We start from the raw sequence: 18,678 nt of genomic DNA on the forward strand, positions 1-18,678 counted from the left end.
AGGCATCAGTGTGGAAGTTAATGCTTGGCAAAAACTGGAAATTGGATTTTTCTTGGACCGATCATATCACTCAACTGTGAGCGTGCAGGTGATTAAAAAAACACAAGCATCGCAGACTCATTGGTTGAAATTTATTAATATTATTATTTAATATTCTGTTGTGTTCCGTTGTCTAGACCTTCAGTCACAAGCTTGGCAACTGTGAAAAGTAACCAAATAAAATGGAACTCATAATTGTACATTCACTACTGATACCCCTGAATGTTGCCTTTGCGACCAGTCCTTCCATCGATCAGAAAAATACTACATGGCAGAAAAGATTTTTTTTTTTTTTTTGCCAGTGCTTAAAAAACACGCAGGCGGCGGCAGCGGCCGCTGCCTGTTTCTAGTCCTCGCCTCGCAGTCAAGCCTCCTCTGGCAAAGGAGTTTTTCCCTTTAACAAATGCACAGAAACATCAAAAGACAAACAAGAGAGAAGTGGGTGAGAAAATGCTAACATGTCATCTGCCGTGATGCCGTGTGAGGAGGGCTCAAAAGGTTGGGAAGGGGAGACAAAACACCCTGCATTGTTTCATTGTTAATGCAGACATCACATGAAAGCCGTCAAACAGTTGATTCCATTATCCTTGATACCCAGCTTAAAGTTCATTTACTAATAGCATCTTTGTCCAAACTAGTTAAAAAAAAAAAAAATCCAAGACGGATATAAATAAAGAAAGGAGACTGCGGCCGCCCCCCCCAACCCGTCAAGCCTCACGTGAACTGTGTTAGCCGTACAGTATAAAATCACATGTGAAAATGCTAGCGGCCCCAAAAGTACACTTAAACAAACAGCGCAAGCTCAAAAGTCTCCCGCTAGTTAGCCGGCGACGCTAGCAAAAACAACATCCGGCGTCGACGTGGTCGCACACGCTCCGGCGCATTCGCACGACGCCATTCCAACCGTGTCTGTGGATTATTTCTAGATGCCGGCTTTTTGTTTCTGTTTTGAGTTTGTTAACCACTGTAATGAACAACAGATGCCTGTAGATGGCGGTGTTGCATGGCTGGGGGTTTGAGATCAGCACAGCTTTTCAGCAGAAGCTAAAGATCAATCAATTCATTTGAGTTGAAATGACTTTTTCAAATGTATTTTAAAATGAGGGGCAGGGGTGAAGCTGAATCCAAACTGGCCTCAGTCACGAGCCGTTCTGAACGTGGCGGCGGCGGCGGCGGCCACGCGAGCGCTCGGCGGGCCTCCCGCCGACACGCGTTCAAGTACAGACAAAGATGCTGAACGACGACAACGGGGGAGATCATGGTAAAAATGGTCCAAGGGCTGCCCGATTTTGGTGAAAGCACAATCGTCTCCTAATGGTCAATCGAAAAGGTTTCATGTACGAGTGGAAACGAGCCTGTTTGTCATTTACATTTCAGGCAAATTACGTTTGTGCAAAGAGTTTTCTTTTGTCTTTGTGTTCGTGTGTATGTATATATATATATATATATATATATATATATATATATATATATATATATATATATATATAAAAAAAAAAAATCAATCAATCAATGTGTATGCAAAACCAGTTTGTTGTTTTCTTGGTGGAGCAGAGCGAGGAGGGGAGGGGTCTGTACAGCAGCGGGGAACCAGGGCCACTTCCTCCTGGTGGCGGCAGCGGCGACGGTGGTGGTGGTGGCGGCGGCGGTGGTGGGCGTGTCTCCGATGACATCGTCAAGACAGGGTCGGGGTGGTTTGGCTCATTGCTCGTGAGCTGCACTGGTGCCTCGAATCGGACCGGTCTTACGCAGCTGGATGAGGCGAACAGAAAGAGACAAAATGAAAATAGAAAAATAATACGTGACAAGACCGCGGCGGCAGGCAAGAGAAAGCAATGAGAGAAAAGGAATGAATGAATGGATGGATGGATGGATGGATGGATGGATGGATGAAGGAATGAATGAATGAAAGACAGATTGCAACCCAAGTTTAGGGTGGAAAACGCGCTGGGCAAAGCGTCCATGTTGGAGGGAGGCCAGCTTGCACAAAAAGGACGTTTGACTTGAGCTCATCTACTTTCTGCCGCGTCCAGCGGAAATTGGGTTAGGGCTGACTCAAATGGTGTCGATCCTTATTTCAGTGCACACGCGCTGGTGCCATTTTAATTTGAGGTCCCCGTTGGGCTTTTTCCAATGCAGTGTGACTTCTCCCCAACATCAAACATTGGCTCAAAATTTGGAAACGCCCAATCGGCAAGATGTGATGACGAGGATGAGACGCGTTGAAGCGAGTTCCAAACGCGGTGAAGGACAGACAAGGAGCACGGCACTCCCCATGCAGGCAGGCAGACAGGCAGGCAGGCATGCAGGCCAGGCGCTCTGTGAGCGCAACTTACTGGGCCTGCCTCTAGACTTTGACTACAGCGACGGACGGCGTCTACTCGTCTGTCGCCGAGGTGCCTCGCACGTCGCCCTTCTGACGCATCTGATGTGACATGACAAGGTTAAGAAGCTCCGCCGGCCGGGCCTTGTGGGGAGCCCGCGTGGGTTACCTCCTCCAGCTCCCGCTGGGTCTCCTCCTCCATGCGCCTGATGTCCTCCATGGTCAGACCCACCCACTTGTCCACCCAGCAGAAGAGCTGGCGGTGGAAGTTGGTGAAGATGCGCTTTTCTTGCTGTGGACACGGCGGACACACACACACGCGCGCACACGCATGCATGCACACGCGCACACACTGCCATCAACAACTTGTGATGCTTGAAAATTGAAAGTGAGCAGGCGGCGCTTACCCTGTGGATGAAGTTCTCCACTCTGGTTTGAAAGCCCCACCACCGGAACTTGACGGAGACCAGCTTGTACGCGCACATGTACGGACAATCCGTCTTCAGCTCGTTCTGCCAGGGGCAAAGAGATGCTATGCCACGAGCACGACCGGCGGCGTCCTTTTCGTCCTCCACGCTTACCTTCCACTCGGGGCCGAGGGGGCCTCTTCCGGTTTTGACCGAGCGAAAGAGGGACGGATCTTCTTCTTCTTTGTAGTCCTGCAAGGAAAGAACCAGTGGCGAGTTGAAAAGAGGTCACTTGACATCCTCGGGTGTACTGGAGACATCTCCGAGACTTTGCCATGCACTCCGTAAAAAAACCCAAATTGATTCTTTGAGCGCAGCAACTACAGCAGAAAAAAAATGTCCACCTCCAGTTTTCCACTGCCGGGGCAAAAAACAAAACAAAACAAACAAAACGAGAAGTGGCAATGGGACAGATTTAATAAGATTTATTTGTTTTGAAATGGTTTGGTTTTGAAACAGGGCTACGTCAACCAGGAAGCTAGCAGGGGTTGTGCTGCTGCTGCTGCTGCTCTTGCACGGTGGCGTTTTAATCCGGCAGGTCAGCGCGAGCCGAGCCAAGCCAAGCCAAGACAAGCCAAGCCAAGCGCCGGCCAACGGCAGATGGGCGTGCCGCTTGAGCCGCACCTCAGCGCTGATCCACTTAAGTCATTACCGCGCTCGTGTTGCGGCGCAAGCGTTATGTCGGCGCCACGCAATCAGGAGGCGGGGCTTACAAGATCCTTTCCTCAAAAGTCGATGACGACGGAAAACGCTTAACCCGTGCAGGGGTCAACACAACTCACCCCCGGCGCCACCTCCTCTTTGTTGGCAATGTCTATGGGAACCACCTCCACGCTTCTCCACGTCTGCTCGTCCAGGTCGTGCACCTGACGCAGGGCGGGACGGGACGACAGTCGGTGACCCAAAAGCCGTGTTTGTTTTGGCGCCGCTTTGCCCCTACTCACGTTTTCCACCGTTCCCATGTCGGGCTTGTGCCACGTCTCGATCTTGATCTCAAAGTCATCTTTCATGTACTCGTTCTGCGAGGCGGGAGAGCAGCACACGCGAGTTAGCGGGCCCGTATTTTTTCCCCCCAGAACAATACGTGATCTTCTAAGGCGCCACCATGAGGCGGCGTTGACAGCTGCGGCTAATCTCAGCCAAGTGACTTAGCCACGCGCTACCAACGGAGGCCAGGACTTATGGCTCAATCCAATCAAGCAATAAGACGTTTGGCCGGCTCCGGCCGCACCGCTTCCAACGGAAGACACGGGGCGCCAGCGCAAAGATGTGCGCCCGAGAGGAAGACGAACGACACTCACCGTCACGACTGCAGCGGCCGACGGGGTCGGCGGGGTTGAGGGGGGGGGGGGGGAAACAAAAGCTGTCAGTGTCATGAAGTCACTTTGAAGCGCACGCACAAAAACATTTCACTTTCAAGCACACCTTTATCCCATTTTCAAGACAAACTCAAGCTGTGGAATTTGCAAGAACTCTGGCGCCGTGACGCACTTCCAATAAAGTCTTGACTCGCTGTTAAAACACTGCCTGAGGTCACAATTTGACAGCGGTCACACATTTCTTTGGAGTCCAAACAAAGAAATGACAGTCACCCGCAGCGCCACCCACCGACCGGACAACACGGCGACTCACCGGTGCGGCAGTACGGGTACGCGTTCCAGGCCTTTTCGTGAAAGACAAACGCCGACTCCGGTGCGAGCAGCCTCACGTATCCCGGCACTTTACTGCAGGCGGCGAAAACAAGACCGGAGCGTGAGAACGCGGCAGAGGACGATCCGCTCCAAAAGTGCGAGCGGCGCACTGGCCTCTTTAAGTGGTAGATTTTGTGCGTGAACTGTCCCTTCTCGCCATCCTCCTCGTAGGGTTCGTTCTTCAGCACCTCGATGCCCTCGCCGCCTCCCGTCTCGTTCTTGCTGGCCTCGGCCACCGAGTAGAGCTGGCCCACTTGATACTGGCGGAGGGAAGCCAAGGCCCCCGGGTGAAAGTGGCCCCCGTCAAAAAGATCCCGCGTAACGTGCGACACTCACCTCTTCGACAGAAATGGGCAGCACCACACGACTGCGAGCACAAAGCATAAAGAGAGGTGCCGTTATGGTGAGAGAATGTCAAATCGGAGCTTCGATTGAAATAAGGCACAGCCTCGAGACTGCAAACTCAAAGGCAAAAATCCTCTTCAACATTCCACAGACGTACACAAAGCGTCATGTGACTTTCACTGAATGACGAAACAGTTGACAGTGATGAGGGACAATCCATAACATCATGTAGTATACGAACGCATCTCGTCATTGTGACGCGTCGCAAACGCCGTGTACACAGTTGACCTCAGCAGACATTACAGTGAAGTGTGTCAGGCAGGGCATTCATTTGGAAGGCTGCAAAAGGGAATGTAGGCCATCACAGTGCGCGGCATAGTGGCTCCCTCAAAGCCGCTCCTGCGCATTTCATGTCTCTTTCACGGTTACGATGACAGACGGGATTTGTAGCAGGATGCACCGCAAGACATGTATGATTGCCCTTTTGGAAGCTATCCGGCCGGCAATCGCCAGCTTGTTGCCATGCTAACAGTCATGGCAAATGGGGCCAAATTGCCACGCGACAATGTGGCAGCCCACTTACGAGTGCCAGCCATGGTGAATTCTCTCCGTTGAGGTGGATGGAGCCGAGCTCGGGAAGCAAGTGTTGTGCTGCTGCTGCTGCTGCTGCTTCTGCTGCTGGCTGCTGGCTGTCAGGCTGCGAGCATAGCTCCTAGCCTAGCCTAGCCTAGCCTAGCCTGCTAGCGTTTGCGGCTAAATCCGACGGAGCCTTAATCTGTCCCTCAAAAGCTTAACATTACGCCACTTTGGGGCTATAACGAGATGCTAGCCGGTTAGCCGAAGCTAGTGGCGTTAGCACGCCTACTCGGCAGTGTTGCTTAAACGGGCTGAACGCCACCATGGCTGTGTGCGCGTGCGTGCGTGCGTGCCTTTCTATGACGTGAATCAAATTGAACGCGAGGCGAACTGGTCAGCCTAGCCTAGCAGTTAGCGATAGCTTGTCACTAACAACGCCTTAAAAAGACCGGTGCCCCGTAAAGCGCGTCCGTTATCCTGCCCGCCCGTAGCATGTCTTTCGGAGGCTTACAGGTTGAGGGAGGAGCCCAGCAAAGCAAACCGATCACGACTCGCCAATAAGGCCTTAAATGGCTGAAATTCCCCCGAACGATGATAAGGAAGGGGGGGGGGAAACAACCAAAAACACGTCAGACTCACTATTCCTTGATGAGCACCATCTTCATCAGCCGGTCTGCGCCTGCGCAGTAGCAGGCGAAAGGAGAAGGCACGGTCAACAAGTTGGCCCCGCCCTCCAGGAGACATCCGATTGGCTGAGCCGATCGATAGCCTATTACCTTGAAAGCGAACGATCGATCGATCGATCGATCGATCATTCGCTCATCTCGCCCGCGACTGCAAAAAGTGCAAAGACTTGCACAGTCAGTGTTGGAATCATCTACGTATTTATGACAGGAGTGAAATAAATGACAGACAGCATATATCAAATCTGCCACTGAAATAGTGTAAAAATCTTCTGTCAAAGTATAAGTACAGTGTTCTTTCTTCCCGTCCACTTGAACCGCACCGGCATTTGTTAGCGAGCAAGCAATACTTTCTCAACCTTCTCGGAACATCAGGGTCAATCAATCACCACGGCAACCAATATTCATGTCAACACTTCGAAGAAGGGAAAAAATGCCCTGCTAGAAATTTGTAGCCAGAAGGAAATTTAGTGCGTTTGGAAGCTTTGGAGGCGGAAGGCGCTTTGCTGTCCGCACTGGGGAGACGGTCGGAAGTCTCGCTGGACTTATGTCGCGACGACAGGTCCAGCAAACCCAGAACGTCTTTCTTCACTGTGCTCATTTTCTTTGCCGGAAGAAGGCCGGCGGGGGATGCGCCTTCGTGTTGGCGGGCCGCCTTGAAGCTTTTGAAGCGAGGGACGGCGGTGGTGGAGGAGGGGGGTGGCGCCAGGGAGAATTTGGGGTGGGACTCGCCGCTAACACCTTTTGGATGACACTTGCTCCCAGTTGAAGGTTTGACCCGGGACTCGGTGTCAGGTGAAGTTTTGTCGTGACAATCTCTGCCAGCTGCTTTGAGGTGAAGTGAAGACGCTCTGCCAGCCAGATGTTTGGGGGATGAGGGTGGAGCCAGCTTCTGCAGGGAAGAGGAGCGGCACGGCGGTCTGGGAGAGAGAGGACCGAGCGGCGCCGAAGCCGGACTCGTCCTGCTCGGGGGTCTGCTGAAGGCGCTGGTCTCGGACGGCTGGAAGGCGCGTGCGCCCCTGCTCAGGATGGGAGTGACGGGTGTCGAGAGAGAACGCCGCCCAGGGGTCCGCTGCAGGATCTCCACGGCACGCATGTGGACCCGGGTCTCCTCCAGGATCTTGCGAGTCAGCTCCTCGGGGTCCAGCTGTCCCGTGGGTACGCCGCCGCCCGCCTCCTCGCGGCCGCTCATCTTCGCTTTGCTCCTCTGAGGAGACGAGCTGCGCAAATGAAGAATCGGATCGGAACGGGTGAGTCGGCTAGGAAAGCTGGAGAGCAGCCGATTGATTGGTGGCGTGTCGCATTTTGAGGAGAGACGGACATTTGAACTTACACTTCCTGCGTGTGTGGCGGCTTGGCCGGAACGTTTGGCGGCGGCTCTTTGACCGTGGCGCAACGGCCCTCTGGCCTCAGAGGCTCGCTGCTGATGATGGCGTAGCCCCGGTGGTCCTCGTCGCCCGCCTCCCCTTTACCCAGATTGGCCAGTCGCCTGGAGCGGCGGGGCGTCGCCGCCCCCTCCTGCGCTCGCGAGCACCGGCCGACCGCATCGCTTCCCGCGGGCTCGGGGCGCGGCCAGAACCCGAGAGAGGAGGTGAGCGAGCTGAGGCTGTAGACGGAGATGGCGTCGCCGCTCGGCGCGTCCGGGCAGAGGGAAGGACGAGGCGGCGAGGCGGGAAAAGCCGCGGGCTGAGGCGTCGGCGGAGAGGACGACAGAGACTCCAACGAGGACGACCCGTACGTGCCGACACGCTCGGGAACGTCTGGCGAGTCTGAAACGGGACCCGAAGACTCGTGTCCTGCGCGATGGGCTACGAGAAGGGTCGCCAAGAGAATGAATGAGGCGCTCTCACCAAAAAGCGCCAGGAGTGAGCGGAGGGCCAAAGCCATGACTCGCCCGCTGGCCCGCTTGCCCGTCTTCAGCAGAACGTCCTCCTGACCCACCTGGCACAGGTCGAACCCTGAAGAGCAAACAGGAGGCGTGGTTGTCAGCGCCGTCCGTCCGTCCGTCCGTCCGTCCGTCGGTCGCCTTTGTTTGTCTCCGTTTTGCTGACCGACCGAGGGCCGCCAGGAACTCGTGGCATCCCGGAAGCCTCCACGCACGCACGCTGAGCGACACTAAGACGGCGGCCGGCGATCGGTCGCTCTCGCCGTCACGTGACTGCAGCTGCAGCAGCAGCACCTGATGGAGCTGCCGCATATGGAAGCAAAGGAGAAGAAAGCAAAAGTCCGAGTGACGCAAGCGCAAAGCAAGTCGACGGGAGCCGTTGGCTCGCTCACCTCGCGTACCAGCGGCTCTCCCGCTTGGGGCGCCGACACCAGTTTGCAAAGAGCCTCGAAAGCTGCCGCGCTTAGACCTCCACACACAAACGAGATGCCGGTCATTTGAAACCCTCACCCAGAACCTGAATTTGAAGCGCAGAACCCTGAAAAGCCATCTTGAAACGCTCGTCCTGGCTTGGAAGGCAAATTCCCAAGCCGAGCCAATTTGAAACCTTAACGGTACCGAGCAGGGCTTGCATGGTGAGACTGCAGCGCTGCAGCCGTTCTCCGGGGTCCGACGTGGGGAAGAAGACGGCGGCGGGGCGGCCGGAACCGCCCGCGTCCAGACGGAAACCCACCGCCGCCAACAAGGGGCGCCACCCGGGCACGCCGCCGACCTACAACGACCGAGAGAAGGTCACGCCATCACCGCGCCCGCAACAGCTCGCTCGGATCCAGAAGCGCCCGCCCACCTTATCGTCTACGCTCTGCTGCGACGTGTACAGGAGCTTGGCGTGGCCGCTGTGGATGCGCTGCAAAGATTTCTCCACCTGCGTGCGGCAACGAGACCCGCCGTTTGCTTTTATTTCTTTGATTCGATTCCAAAGGGTGCGTCGGCGTCTTGACTTCCAACCAGGTGCAGAAGAACCCTCAAGGTGTCCCTGGCCCGGTCGGCGTGGCAGAGAACCTCCGCCAAGGCCCGTCGCAGCGCCGACCCGGGCCCGTTGAGCCGGACGTCGCCGCCCATCAGGAGGTAGCCTGAGCGACGTTTGGTTTCATTGGAAAACACGACGGGGATTTTGAGTGTGCTCACCTGCCCAGTTGAAGGGGTCCGCAAAGTCCTTGCTGTCGCGGAGCGTACTCATGGCGCCGGCCAGCGCGGCGCTGGCCGCGGCGCCCTCGAGCAGCGCCGAGTAGAAGCTCTGCATGAAGAGCTTGGCAGCGGGCGGCGGCGTGGCCCACAGGGACACGCACACGCATCGGACGCCCGCCCACAGGAAGGCCCCGGTCAGACCCGACAAGCCGTCGCACGTCAGCCGCACGCCGGACTCGGGGTAGGACCTGGGAGGAGATGATGATGGACATTTGAGTGCGTAAGAACATGAAGGCAGAACCTCCGGCACCAACCTGAGGACCACCAGCTTCACACTCAGGTTGAGCTCCAAGATCTCCTCCGCGGTGAGGAGGAAGTCTCGAAGCGGAGGACGGCTCTCGCACGCATCCTCGCCGAGGCAAGCTTTCGTTCCCTCCGCGCTCGGCGCCGTCGCGCACCGGCCCCCCTCTTCCTCCTCACCGCCGGGGTCGAGCACCAGGGCGGCCGGCTCGCAGGAGACGTGAGTGGCAAAGTGAACGCACTGCGCCTGCGCCAGGGCGGCGAGGGCGCGCTCCTTGGTGGCGTGGGCGAGCTGGACGCAGCCCAGACGCTCGCCTAGACACAGAGCCTCGTCCCGGGCCGACGGCGGCGGCCGAGCCCACGAGCGGCCCCGCCGCGGGCCAGGCGCCCCCACCACGGCCAGTCCCGAGCCGGCGAGCCGGCAGGGCGGAGCAGGCGGCCCGGAAGCTCGCAGGCTGGCTAACGACGGCACGCAAAGCAGAGCAAACATCTGGTACAGGAACTCGGCGGACGAGCTGCTTTTGAGCAAGGCGAAGGGCACCAGGTACAAGTCACCCTCCAGGACCAGAACCAGTTGCCGGCGTGGACCCGCCGGACCACCGGCGTGCAGCAGGGCCTGACACAAAAGACTTGACGCAACTTGAAAGAACTCCACGGATGCGGCTCGTTCGTACGTACCGCTTCCATCGGCGCGATGAGCAAGTCGTAGAGGGCGGCGAGAGGAGAGGCGTCCACGCCGAGGCGGCGGCAAGGAGAAGACGAGCCGTCCTCGGCCGGAGAAACGCCGGCGCTGCGACAAAGCGGATAAGCCCGTTGGCCCGGCCGGCCGGCGCTGACTTTGATTGACTTCGGGCTCGCACCTGTTGGAGACGTTGTCGGCGGACGCCACGCGCAGGTAGCCGTCCAGCTCGTCGTTAAAGCGTCGCTCGGGGGCCTCTCCGGCTTGGCTCTCTGTCTCGCTGCCCACGTTCATCCTGCGAGGAAGGAAAGGGAATGTTTTCCGAATTCTGACCTTTGATCTCCCCATGATCCCGCCTCCCCAGAACCACCGAACAGACGAGTCGCTCGGCCAAACACAACAGTCCTCCAAAAGCAAATGGGTGTCGTTGCGCGTTACCTGCTGAGGTTTCCGTCAACTCCCAGAACCTCTCTGGCGGCGCAGACATACCGCTCCAGAGAGCGCCGGCCGCCCTCCCGCAAGCTGGAGCCATCTCGGAACTCCGGCGCGTCGTCGGCTCCGAGACGGGCCTGGTTGAACTCGACGACGCCTACGGCATGACCGCGACGCGAGCTAGCGGCGAGGCACTCTGACGCGGTCGGGAGATGTTCTACTACCTGAGCCGGGAGCCAGCAGCCAGCTGTGCAGGAAGCCTCTCGCCAGCGAGAAGTAGAGCACCGTGGCCTTCTGGCTGTCGACCGTCTCCAGGATGCGCTCCACCGTGACCGGGACACGCCGGTCCGAGCCCACCGGTAGGTGGGCGAAGGTCCGCGTTCGGGCTCGCTCCGCTACGGCCAGCGCCTCCTCCACGTGGCCTGCGGACAAAGCGCCGATGAGCGGAAACGACAGAGACGGTCTCGGCGTTGTATTTCAGCTACCCAGGCTGACGAGGACCCTCTGGAGAGCCTGGTACGTGTCCGTCTGCAGGTCTAAGAGGGCGCGCTTGCGGTCGGCGCCGTGCTGCGTCTCGCGGCCGACGCTCTCAAAGAGAAGCGAGGCTCTGTGAAGCTGAAGCAGACGCAGCCATCGGTCGTCACCGCCGTGGCGAGTGGACACGCGGCCGGCCGGACAAAGCGCAGACCTGCCGCCGGGCCTCCGCCAGGTTCCCGGCAGCCCACAGAGACAAGCCGAGGCGGTGGCGCATCTCGGTCTCGTCTTCTCTGCCGGCTGACCGCTCGGCCAGGCGAAGGCCTGAAAGCCATCCCGCCATTATAGTCAAGTCAAGTCAAGTCAAGTCAAGTTGATTTGTATAGCCCTAAATCACAAACAGTCTCAAAGGGCTTCACATAGACAAAATTGACAATTATTCTCAAAGCATCCCCTGATCTGATAGTGGATGATATCTGGCCGCTGCCCTGCCGTGAAGTTGCTCACCTTCCCGAAGGTACGCGACAGCCTGCGTGGCGTTGCCCAGCGCGTGGTGGATCCTCCCCAGGCCGCCGTAGGCCCGGCTTTTGGACAGCAAGTCGCTGGTCTGCGCCGCCATGCTGAGGTGCTGCTCCTGGAGAAGCAGAGCCTGCTGGTAGTCGCCCAGAGCCTCGTAGGTCACTCCCAGGTTGGCGGAGGCCCGCGTTTGGCCCCTGACGCATCGCGCCCGCTCCGCCATGTCCAGAGATCGTCGGTGCCACTGCAGCGCCGTCTCGTAGTCGCCCATCAGTTGGTAAACTCGGCCCAGCTCATCGCTGGCCTCCGCTTCCAGGGATTTGTCCTGAGCGGGTTCAAAAAGAGCCATTTGCCGAATTGCCCGGCCGCCGACCGCCGTCGACGTCAAGCTCACCCCGGCCGAGCGAGCGATGCCGAGTCCACGCTCCAGGCTGGACAAGGCCCGCTCATAGTTGCCCATCTGGCCGTGCAGGGCGCCCAGGTCGCCGTACGCCCGCGCCTCGCCACCCACCGGCCCGCCCAGCTGGTGAGCTGCCACCAGCCTCTTCTCCAAGCACACCAAAGCTTGCTGCAGGTTGCCCGCCGACCTGCGTGCGTGCGTGGGACAGACACGGATGGGGCTGGTTACACACGGAGGCGTTGGAACGCCGCCGCTCAAAGTTGCCGGAAGAAACCTGTGAGCGTCGGCGAGTCCTCTGTAGGCTTCCGCCTGGTCCTGAACTCGCTCCAGACTCCGAGCCACCGTCAGGGCCTCGTGGTAGCACCGCACGGCCTCGTCAAAGTCTCCCAGGGCGACGTAGCATTTGGCCATGTTCCCGTAAACCTTCCCCCGATGCGGGACGGCGTCTCCGGAACCCGAGTGCCGCAGGGCGGCCAGCTGCTGCTCCAAGAAGCCGACGGCTTCCTCAAAGCGGCCCGCGTTGATCTCGGCGATGGCCATGTTTCCGAGGACCTGGGCCTCCTGGCGGGTGTCGCGCAGCCGCCTCGCCAGGCCCAGCTGAGCCTCGTAGCACTGCAGGCTGGTGTCGCCGTCTCCCAGGTCGGCGTGAACGGCGGCCAGGCGAGCCAAAGCGCGGCACTCCCCGCCGGGGTCACCCAGATCCTTGCGCAGGGTCAGCTCCCGGCTGTGGAAGGACAAGGACGTGTCCAGCTGGCCAAGCAGCCTGACGGAGAGGGTGACCGCGTGAAGGCCCCGTCCGCTTTGCTCAACGATTCGGGTCGGTGGACTTTTCACCTGTGTACTGATCCGAGAGCCGAGTAGGCGTCCGCCTCCATCTTCTGATCGCTGAACTGGTGAGCTAACGATAACTGCTGTCGGTAGAAGCCGGCGGCTCCCTGAAGATCGTCCTGACAAATGCTGACATCTCCGAGGTTGCCCAAAGCCCTGAAGATTGCCTACAAACGCAGCACGGGCAGCATGGACAGCGCGGGCAGCGCGGGCAGCGCGGGTAGCACGGGCAGGATCTCTTCAAGTGCTCTCCGACCCCTACCTTTGTGTTGTCCAAATCTTTTGCGATCTGGAGCAGATGGTTGTGACACTCCTGCGCTCTGCTGAACTCCCCCAAGGCTTTGTGGGCCAGGCCCAGGTTACAGTAGGCTTTGGCCTGGGCCAGCTTGTCCTGAAGGTCCATGGCCAAGGCCAGATCTTGCTGGTAGTATCTGGTGTGCGGAACGTTTTTGGTGTGACGACTGGCCGCGATGTCACCGAAGACGGCCGCTGCGTCCGACTCAGCTTTCGGCGAGTCCTGACCTGACGGCATCTTGGTAGTGTCCCAGGCAGAAGTGGGCGTAGGCGAGGTTGTGGCAAACTTTGCCCTGGGCCTCCGGATCCCCAAGGCCGGGAGCCAGAAGCAAGTACTGGCGGTAGTACGGCAAGGCCTCCTCGTAGTGGCCTCGGCAGCAATGGAAGTTGCCCAAGTTTGCTGGAAAGGGAAGAAGGAGAGAGTCAAAGCGTGGCGTGGCGTGGCGTGGCGTGGCCTTCTTTCAAGTTGACCGGCGGCTGACTCACCTAACGCTCTGGCTTGGCTCTGAACGTCGCCCAGCTCCCTTGAGACGCTCAGGTGGCGCAGGTAGTGTTGGAGGGCCCGGTCCGGAGCGCCCAGCGCCTGGTAGGCCGCCGCCAGGTTGCCGTGCGTGGAGGCCTGGGACGCCCGGTCGTTCACCTGAACGGAAGACACCCGAGCGCTCCGTCAGCCGGTCGGCGGCCTTCCCTTGGGAGTACACCCTTTCCTCGCGCCGGAGCTTCACCTCCAGAGAGATGTTCAGCTCTTGTCGGTGGAAGCCGGCCGCTTGCTCGTAGAGGCCCAGGGCGTGGTAGGCGTTGCCCATGTTGCCGTAGGCCCGGCCCTGGGCGGCGTAGTCCCCCACTTCCTGGGCGCACAGCAGGTCAGCTTTGTGGAACTTCAGGGCAAGGTGGTAGTCGCCGCGCATCTGGTGGACGATGCCTGAGGGGAAGAAACGTCGACGCGCTCGAGTGTCAATCGTGGCCGAGAACTCGACAGGCAGGCAGGCAGGCAGGCAGGCAGGCAGGCAGGCAGGCAGGCAGGCAGGCAGGCAGGCAGGCAGGCAGGCAGGCAGGCAGGCAGCCACGCAGGCAGGCAGGCAGGCAGGCAGGCAGGCAGGCAGGCAGGCAGGCAGGCAGGCAGGCAGGCAGGCAGGCAGGCAGCCACGCAGGCAGGCAGGCAGCCACGCAGGCAGCCACGCAGGCAGCCACGCAGGCAGGCAGGCAGGCAGCCACGCACGCAGGCAGGCAGGCGCAAAGACGGACGGCAGCCCCAGCCCAGTCAGGTGACGCGGAGCCCAGTTGTAGCGACGGCGAGTCAAGACGCTTGGTAAATAAAAGATGAGTGCGGCGGCTGGCGACACGACACGCGTGTAAAACCATCACCTACCCAGGTTGGAAGAGGCTCTGCCTCGAGCCCCCGGGTCCCCGAGCTCCTCGGCGATTTCCAGTTGACGCCGGTGATAGCGCAGCGCTCCGTCCAGGTCCTGAGCACCAGCGCACATACCATTGGAGGATGCGTGCACACGGCGCATTCAAAGCGCTGGCTGACCTGCACGCATCGGGCGGCGTGTCCCAGGCCGGCCAAGGCCCTCATCTCCACCGTGCCGCCGCCGTCGCCGTCGTCTCCGAGCTCCCGGGCCAGCTTGAGAACTCGGCTGTGGTACGTCACGGCTTTGTCGTAGTCGCGCTGAGCGTGGTAGGCGCTGCCCAGGTTGCTGTAAGCTCGAGCCTCCTCGCGCCGGTTCCCCAGACTCTGACCCGGAGTGAGAGGTGAGATTGAGATTGGACGATTCTTTTGGACCTTCGGAAATTCAGCCCCACTGCCTGGCGCAGAGTGCAGAAAATAAGGACGTTGGCACCTTGGCGATGTCCAAGTGTTCCTGGTGGCACCGCAGGGCGCCGGCGACGTCTCCCATGGCGGTGTACACAGCGCCCGTGTCGCCCAGCTGCCGGGCCTCGGAGAGCCGGCAGCCATTTTGCTTGGCCAGCGCCACGCACTGCTTGTGGCTGGCGAGCGCATTGGGGTAGTCGCCGACGGCCGTGTACACGTGGCCCAACCCTCGGAGAGCTTGGGACGCTGCCTGAGGTTGGTTGGTACACCGTAGCCATTAGCTATTAGCGTGCTCATTGTGCTATCTAGAGTTTACGAACATTCTCGTCCGGTACCATCGAGTAGAGCGGCGACGTTCGAAGCAAAGGCGTCATGGAATTAGCAGCATGCTAATACAACGGCGGGCGGGCGGGCGGGCGGGCGGCCATGCGGCCATGTTGATGCTGATGTCAGGTCATGTGTGACAATGACAATAAAGATCCATTCGATCACAAACCTCTTTGTGCTTCAGCTTCATGGCCAGAATCAGTTGCTGCCTGTGATTGGCCAGCGCCTCTCGGTAACGGCCTTTAGAGAAGAGGGCGGAGCCAAGGTTGCCGTGGGCGCGGCATTCGCCCCTTTGGTCACCTGCGGAGGCGTGAGGTCACACGCGTACGCCGATTACAGCCCGACGGTGACACACACACACACACACACCTAAGGTGCGGGCCACGTCCAGGTCCCGTCGCATGTAGGCCAGGCTCTTATCCGCGCGGCCGAGCGACCAGTAAGCCGCGCCCAGCGCCGAGAAGACGGAACCGCGCATCTTCAGCGAGCACGTGCCGATCCGCAGCGCCGCTTCCAACGAGTCGGCGGCGGCGGCGTGCAGGCCGCGCGTCAGCAGCTCCTGTCCGACCAGCGACACCACCATGAAGGGGCTGCGCTCCAGCTTCATGCTTTGCAGCTGCCGGTAGGCGGGCTCCAGAGAATCTGGAGGCGGGCCGCGCAAAACGGAGCGCTCAACTCGGGGGTGGGGCGGTCGAGTCGGACACCAACTCACCTCGGAGGGGCGACTTCATGGCGGCCTCCGTCATGGCCGTCAGAAGCTGCAGACTCTTGGGGTCCCGAGCCAGGCCCGAGGCAAAGGCCGCCAGGGCGTCTCCGTGGCGACCCAGGTGCTGCAGCGCCACCGCCTGGCGGAAGTAGGCCTGCAGACGGTGAAAAGAAATGGTCAACTACTGGGCGAAAACGGAAAAAGCCCACTCACCTTCCTGCGGGGTTGCCACTTCATCATGTTTGCCCGACAACAACGAGTTCACCTGCTCGCTCAAGACTGACGCTGAAACCTGATAGGCTGCGCAGAGCCTCTGACCCTGCCCCCTCTCGCGCGCACACACACACACACACACACACACACACACACACACACACACACAGGTTTAGAGGTCGCGTTACAAAGTTGTCACAGCAGGGGCAGCAGAGGTCAACGTGAGCGGCCACGAGAGAGCTCTGATTGGCTGAGTGGATGATGAGGAGGATGATGATGAGGATGCGGCGCATTTGGCCCACTTGTCTCGCTCAGTCAGCCGAGTGGCAAATAAAATGGATGAATGAGTTCTACGTATTTGAATGCGCTTGCGCGGTTGCCCTCGCATGAGTCCAAGATGGTCCCAGGCGAGCCAGACAGCGGTTAAGCCGCCCAGACCGGAGCAGCCCGGCCCGGCCCGGCCCGGCCTGACGGTGACCCCGACCAAACGTTCTAATCTCATGCCGGCTGACGTCCTGCCTCCAGCAGCCAACGCGCTGCCGGTCCAACGCTAATGACAGGGCGGGCCTCGGCCGGCGCTTTCCACCGACAGAAACACACAAAGGGCACGCTACGCAAGACCAGTTGCGTGCGTGCGTGCGTGCGTGCGTGCGTGGGAAAAAGGCAAACGGAAAAAAACTTGGCAAAACCATTTTTGTTGATTTCTTCTTTTGTTTTGACCTCCATTGCCTCCAACCAAAAGGCTGGACTTCACGCACACACACACACACACACACACACACACAGACACACACACAGACACACACACAGACACACACAGACCCGCAAAGCCACACAGCTTCTGTTATTGTCTTTAAAAGCCAAGGCCGAGCGCCAAAAAACCCCCCCACACACACACACTTCCGTCCATTCTCTGTCGCAGAGGAAGGAAATCCATTTTCTTTCGCGCACACACACACACACACACACACACGTTTTGTACACTCTGCAGCTCTGCACTCTGCTTGTTATTTGATTTCATGATTTGTCGACATTAAGCTCCTTAACTGACTCAGTCCCGTTTTTTTGGCCCGGACTGTGGACCCTAGTCGAGTTCTTGCAAATGTCACAAAGGATTTGGGCTAAACGGCTCCCCTCGTGTCCCTTTCCCGTCACGGCAGCGCTAAGGGCCGAGGAGGTGCTACCTGCGTCCATTTTGGGTTGATGTCTCGGGCCTTGTTGGCATCATGCAGGGCCTGGCGGTAGCGGCCCAAGCTGAGGTGGGCCGCCGAGCGGATGCTGTAGAGCACGCAGTTGAGGGGGTCGGCGGCCAGGGCCTCCGTGCACAGGCGTGCCGCCAGGGCATAGTCGCCCTGCTGGCACGCCCGCTCACAGCCACGGATGCCATCCAACGTGCCGTGGCCTTTGCCTGGACCTGAGTCATGTGCTGGCCCTGCCCCTTCCTGCATGCTGGCTGAGAAGGAGGAGGAGGAGGAGAACGGTGATCTGAAGAGGGGAGGGAGGGAGGAGGAGAAGCGACAATTGAGAACCTTCAAATACAATGGAGTGATGGAATTTCTATTTATTTTTTCATTCAAAACAGCTTTTCAGAAGAACTTTCTGTGTTTTGGGGAATTTGTCTCTATGATTTCTTCTCATTTGAATAAAGTTAAGTTGAAAGCACAGACTGTTATTAGTTTTTAGTTATTAGTCCGTCCATCCGTCCATCCATGCATCCATCCGTCCGTCCATCCGTCCGTCCATCCATCCATCCGTCCGTCCATCCATCCATCCATCCATCCATCCATCCATCCATCCATCCATCCATCCATCCATCCATCCATCCATCCATCCATCCATTATTACTGGGAGAATACTGTAAGAGAAAAATGTTAATGTGCAGATGGGGAGAGTTGCGTGCACTTTTGAACTTTCTACAACAACAACAACAACAAATTGTTGACTGGATTGTGACGGCAGCAATCCATCTTGCAACGTGAAGGTAAAGACAGAAAAAGCGAGCAACTCGAAATCAAAATACAGAGCATGTAATCATCCTGAAATAACGCGAGTTGGCTCTCTGGACCCAGCAGAAAATTTGGATTGGATTGGATTAGAATGGATTGGATTTGGACGCGTACTCCTCACCTAGTTCTCCTGGGAAGTTCGACAAGTTTCCGTCAAGCCGCCGCCGTCGTCACGCGCAGCCCCTGGGCCCGATAAGAGTGAGTGAGTGAGAGAGACCAAAGTTCGGACTGGAGAGTCCAATCATCGTCGAGTCAAACCCAACGGGAACCGTCTTTGTCGGAGTTCACCTCCTCTTCCCCTCGATGCCTATTTGTCTGTGTGTGAGCGCGCGCGTGTGTCGGTCGATTCGGCAAACTTTCTCGCGGTGACGTCATTGGAGTGCTCAACAGTGGGCGCGCGCACGCACGCACGCGCGGACGCAGCCTCTGCATTCTATGTAGTGTATGTACGCATGTATGTAGTTGTGTATAGTTTAAACATGAATTTTATGTT

At 58.4% G+C, this 18,678-nt stretch overlaps 2 protein-coding genes across 12 annotated transcripts; both read right to left on the reverse strand.

Moving 5' to 3' along the window:
- Positions 1-117: 117 nt before the first annotated feature.
- On the reverse strand, positions 118-6,126 carry pitpnb (phosphatidylinositol transfer protein, beta). 2 transcript variants are annotated; one of them, XM_088392364.1, is made up of 12 exons: positions 6,081-6,126; positions 4,857-4,887; positions 4,635-4,780; positions 4,462-4,553; positions 4,131-4,138; positions 3,774-3,848; positions 3,612-3,695; positions 2,944-3,021; positions 2,770-2,874; positions 2,532-2,654; positions 2,376-2,464; positions 118-1,791 (listed from the first exon to the last, which is right to left on the reverse strand). In XM_088392364.1, the coding sequence occupies exons 1-11, from the start codon at positions 6,104-6,106 to the stop codon at positions 2,417-2,419; spliced, it is 816 nt and encodes a 271-aa protein (XP_088248490.1). In that variant the 5' UTR covers positions 6,107-6,126; the 3' UTR covers positions 118-1,791; positions 2,376-2,416. The 2 variants fall into 2 exon arrangements, with proteins under 2 accessions (XP_088248490.1, XP_088248489.1); XM_088392363.1 differs by lacking the exon at positions 2,376-2,464.
- A 182-nt stretch (positions 6,127-6,308) lies between these two features.
- On the reverse strand, positions 6,309-18,544 carry ttc28 (tetratricopeptide repeat domain 28). 10 transcript variants are annotated; one of them, XM_088392277.1, is made up of 33 exons: positions 18,307-18,542; positions 17,364-17,664; positions 15,973-16,120; positions 15,630-15,902; positions 15,430-15,560; positions 15,269-15,322; positions 14,962-15,183; positions 14,652-14,855; positions 14,490-14,586; positions 13,846-14,042; positions 13,607-13,760; positions 13,349-13,520; positions 13,089-13,257; positions 12,833-12,993; positions 12,273-12,761; positions 11,993-12,185; positions 11,590-11,923; positions 11,297-11,406; positions 11,094-11,223; positions 10,833-11,030; positions 10,615-10,765; positions 10,358-10,471; positions 10,176-10,287; positions 9,512-10,113; positions 9,198-9,445; positions 9,018-9,142; positions 8,857-8,934; positions 8,628-8,781; positions 8,402-8,478; positions 8,180-8,312; positions 7,975-8,082; positions 7,458-7,893; positions 6,309-7,344 (listed from the first exon to the last, which is right to left on the reverse strand). In XM_088392277.1, the coding sequence occupies exons 2-33, from the start codon at positions 17,625-17,627 to the stop codon at positions 6,534-6,536; spliced, it is 6,849 nt and encodes a 2,282-aa protein (XP_088248403.1). In that variant the 5' UTR covers positions 17,628-17,664; positions 18,307-18,542; the 3' UTR covers positions 6,309-6,533. The 10 variants fall into 10 exon arrangements, 9 of the variants coding, with proteins under 9 accessions (XP_088248403.1, XP_088248402.1, XP_088248401.1 ...); XR_015861781.1 differs by having other exon boundaries at positions 7,195-7,344; positions 7,458-7,932; positions 8,066-8,082; positions 18,307-18,544; XM_088392276.1 differs by having other exon boundaries at positions 7,458-7,932; positions 8,066-8,312; positions 12,273-12,722.
- Positions 18,545-18,678: the final 134 nt, after the last annotated feature.

Source organism: Syngnathus floridae, chromosome 12 (assembly GCF_059516105.1).
Source record: "Syngnathus floridae isolate MCC-2025c chromosome 12, RoL_Sflo_1.0, whole genome shotgun sequence".
Lineage (NCBI taxonomy): Eukaryota > Metazoa > Chordata > Actinopteri > Syngnathiformes > Syngnathidae > Syngnathus > Syngnathus floridae.

Bases quoted from the DNA above. Each gene is read 5' to 3' on its own strand.
- ttc28 (XM_088392275.1), bottom strand. From the start codon at position 17,627: ATGCAGGAAGGGGCAGGGCCAGCACATGACTCAGGTCCAGGCAAAGGC. The intron at 11,407-11,589 runs GTGAGCAACTTC...GATGGCTTTCAG, and splicing joins TGTCGCGTACCTTCGGGAAG to GCCTTCGCCTGGCCGAGCGG. The intron at 11,031-11,093 runs GTAGCTGAAATA...CTTTGTCCGCAG, and splicing joins GAGGGTCCTCGTCAGCCTGG to GCCACGTGGAGGAGGCGCTG.
- pitpnb (XM_088392363.1), bottom strand. From the start codon at position 6,106: ATGAAGATGGTGCTCATCAAGGAATA. The intron at 3,022-3,611 runs GTGAGTTGTGTT...CTTTCCTTGCAG, and splicing joins AAGAGGAGGTGGCGCCGGGG to GACTACAAAGAAGAAGAAGA. The intron at 1,792-2,531 runs GTAACCCACGCG...CGCCTCATCCAG, and splicing joins CCCAGCGGGAGCTGGAGGAG to CTGCGTAAGACCGGTCCGAT.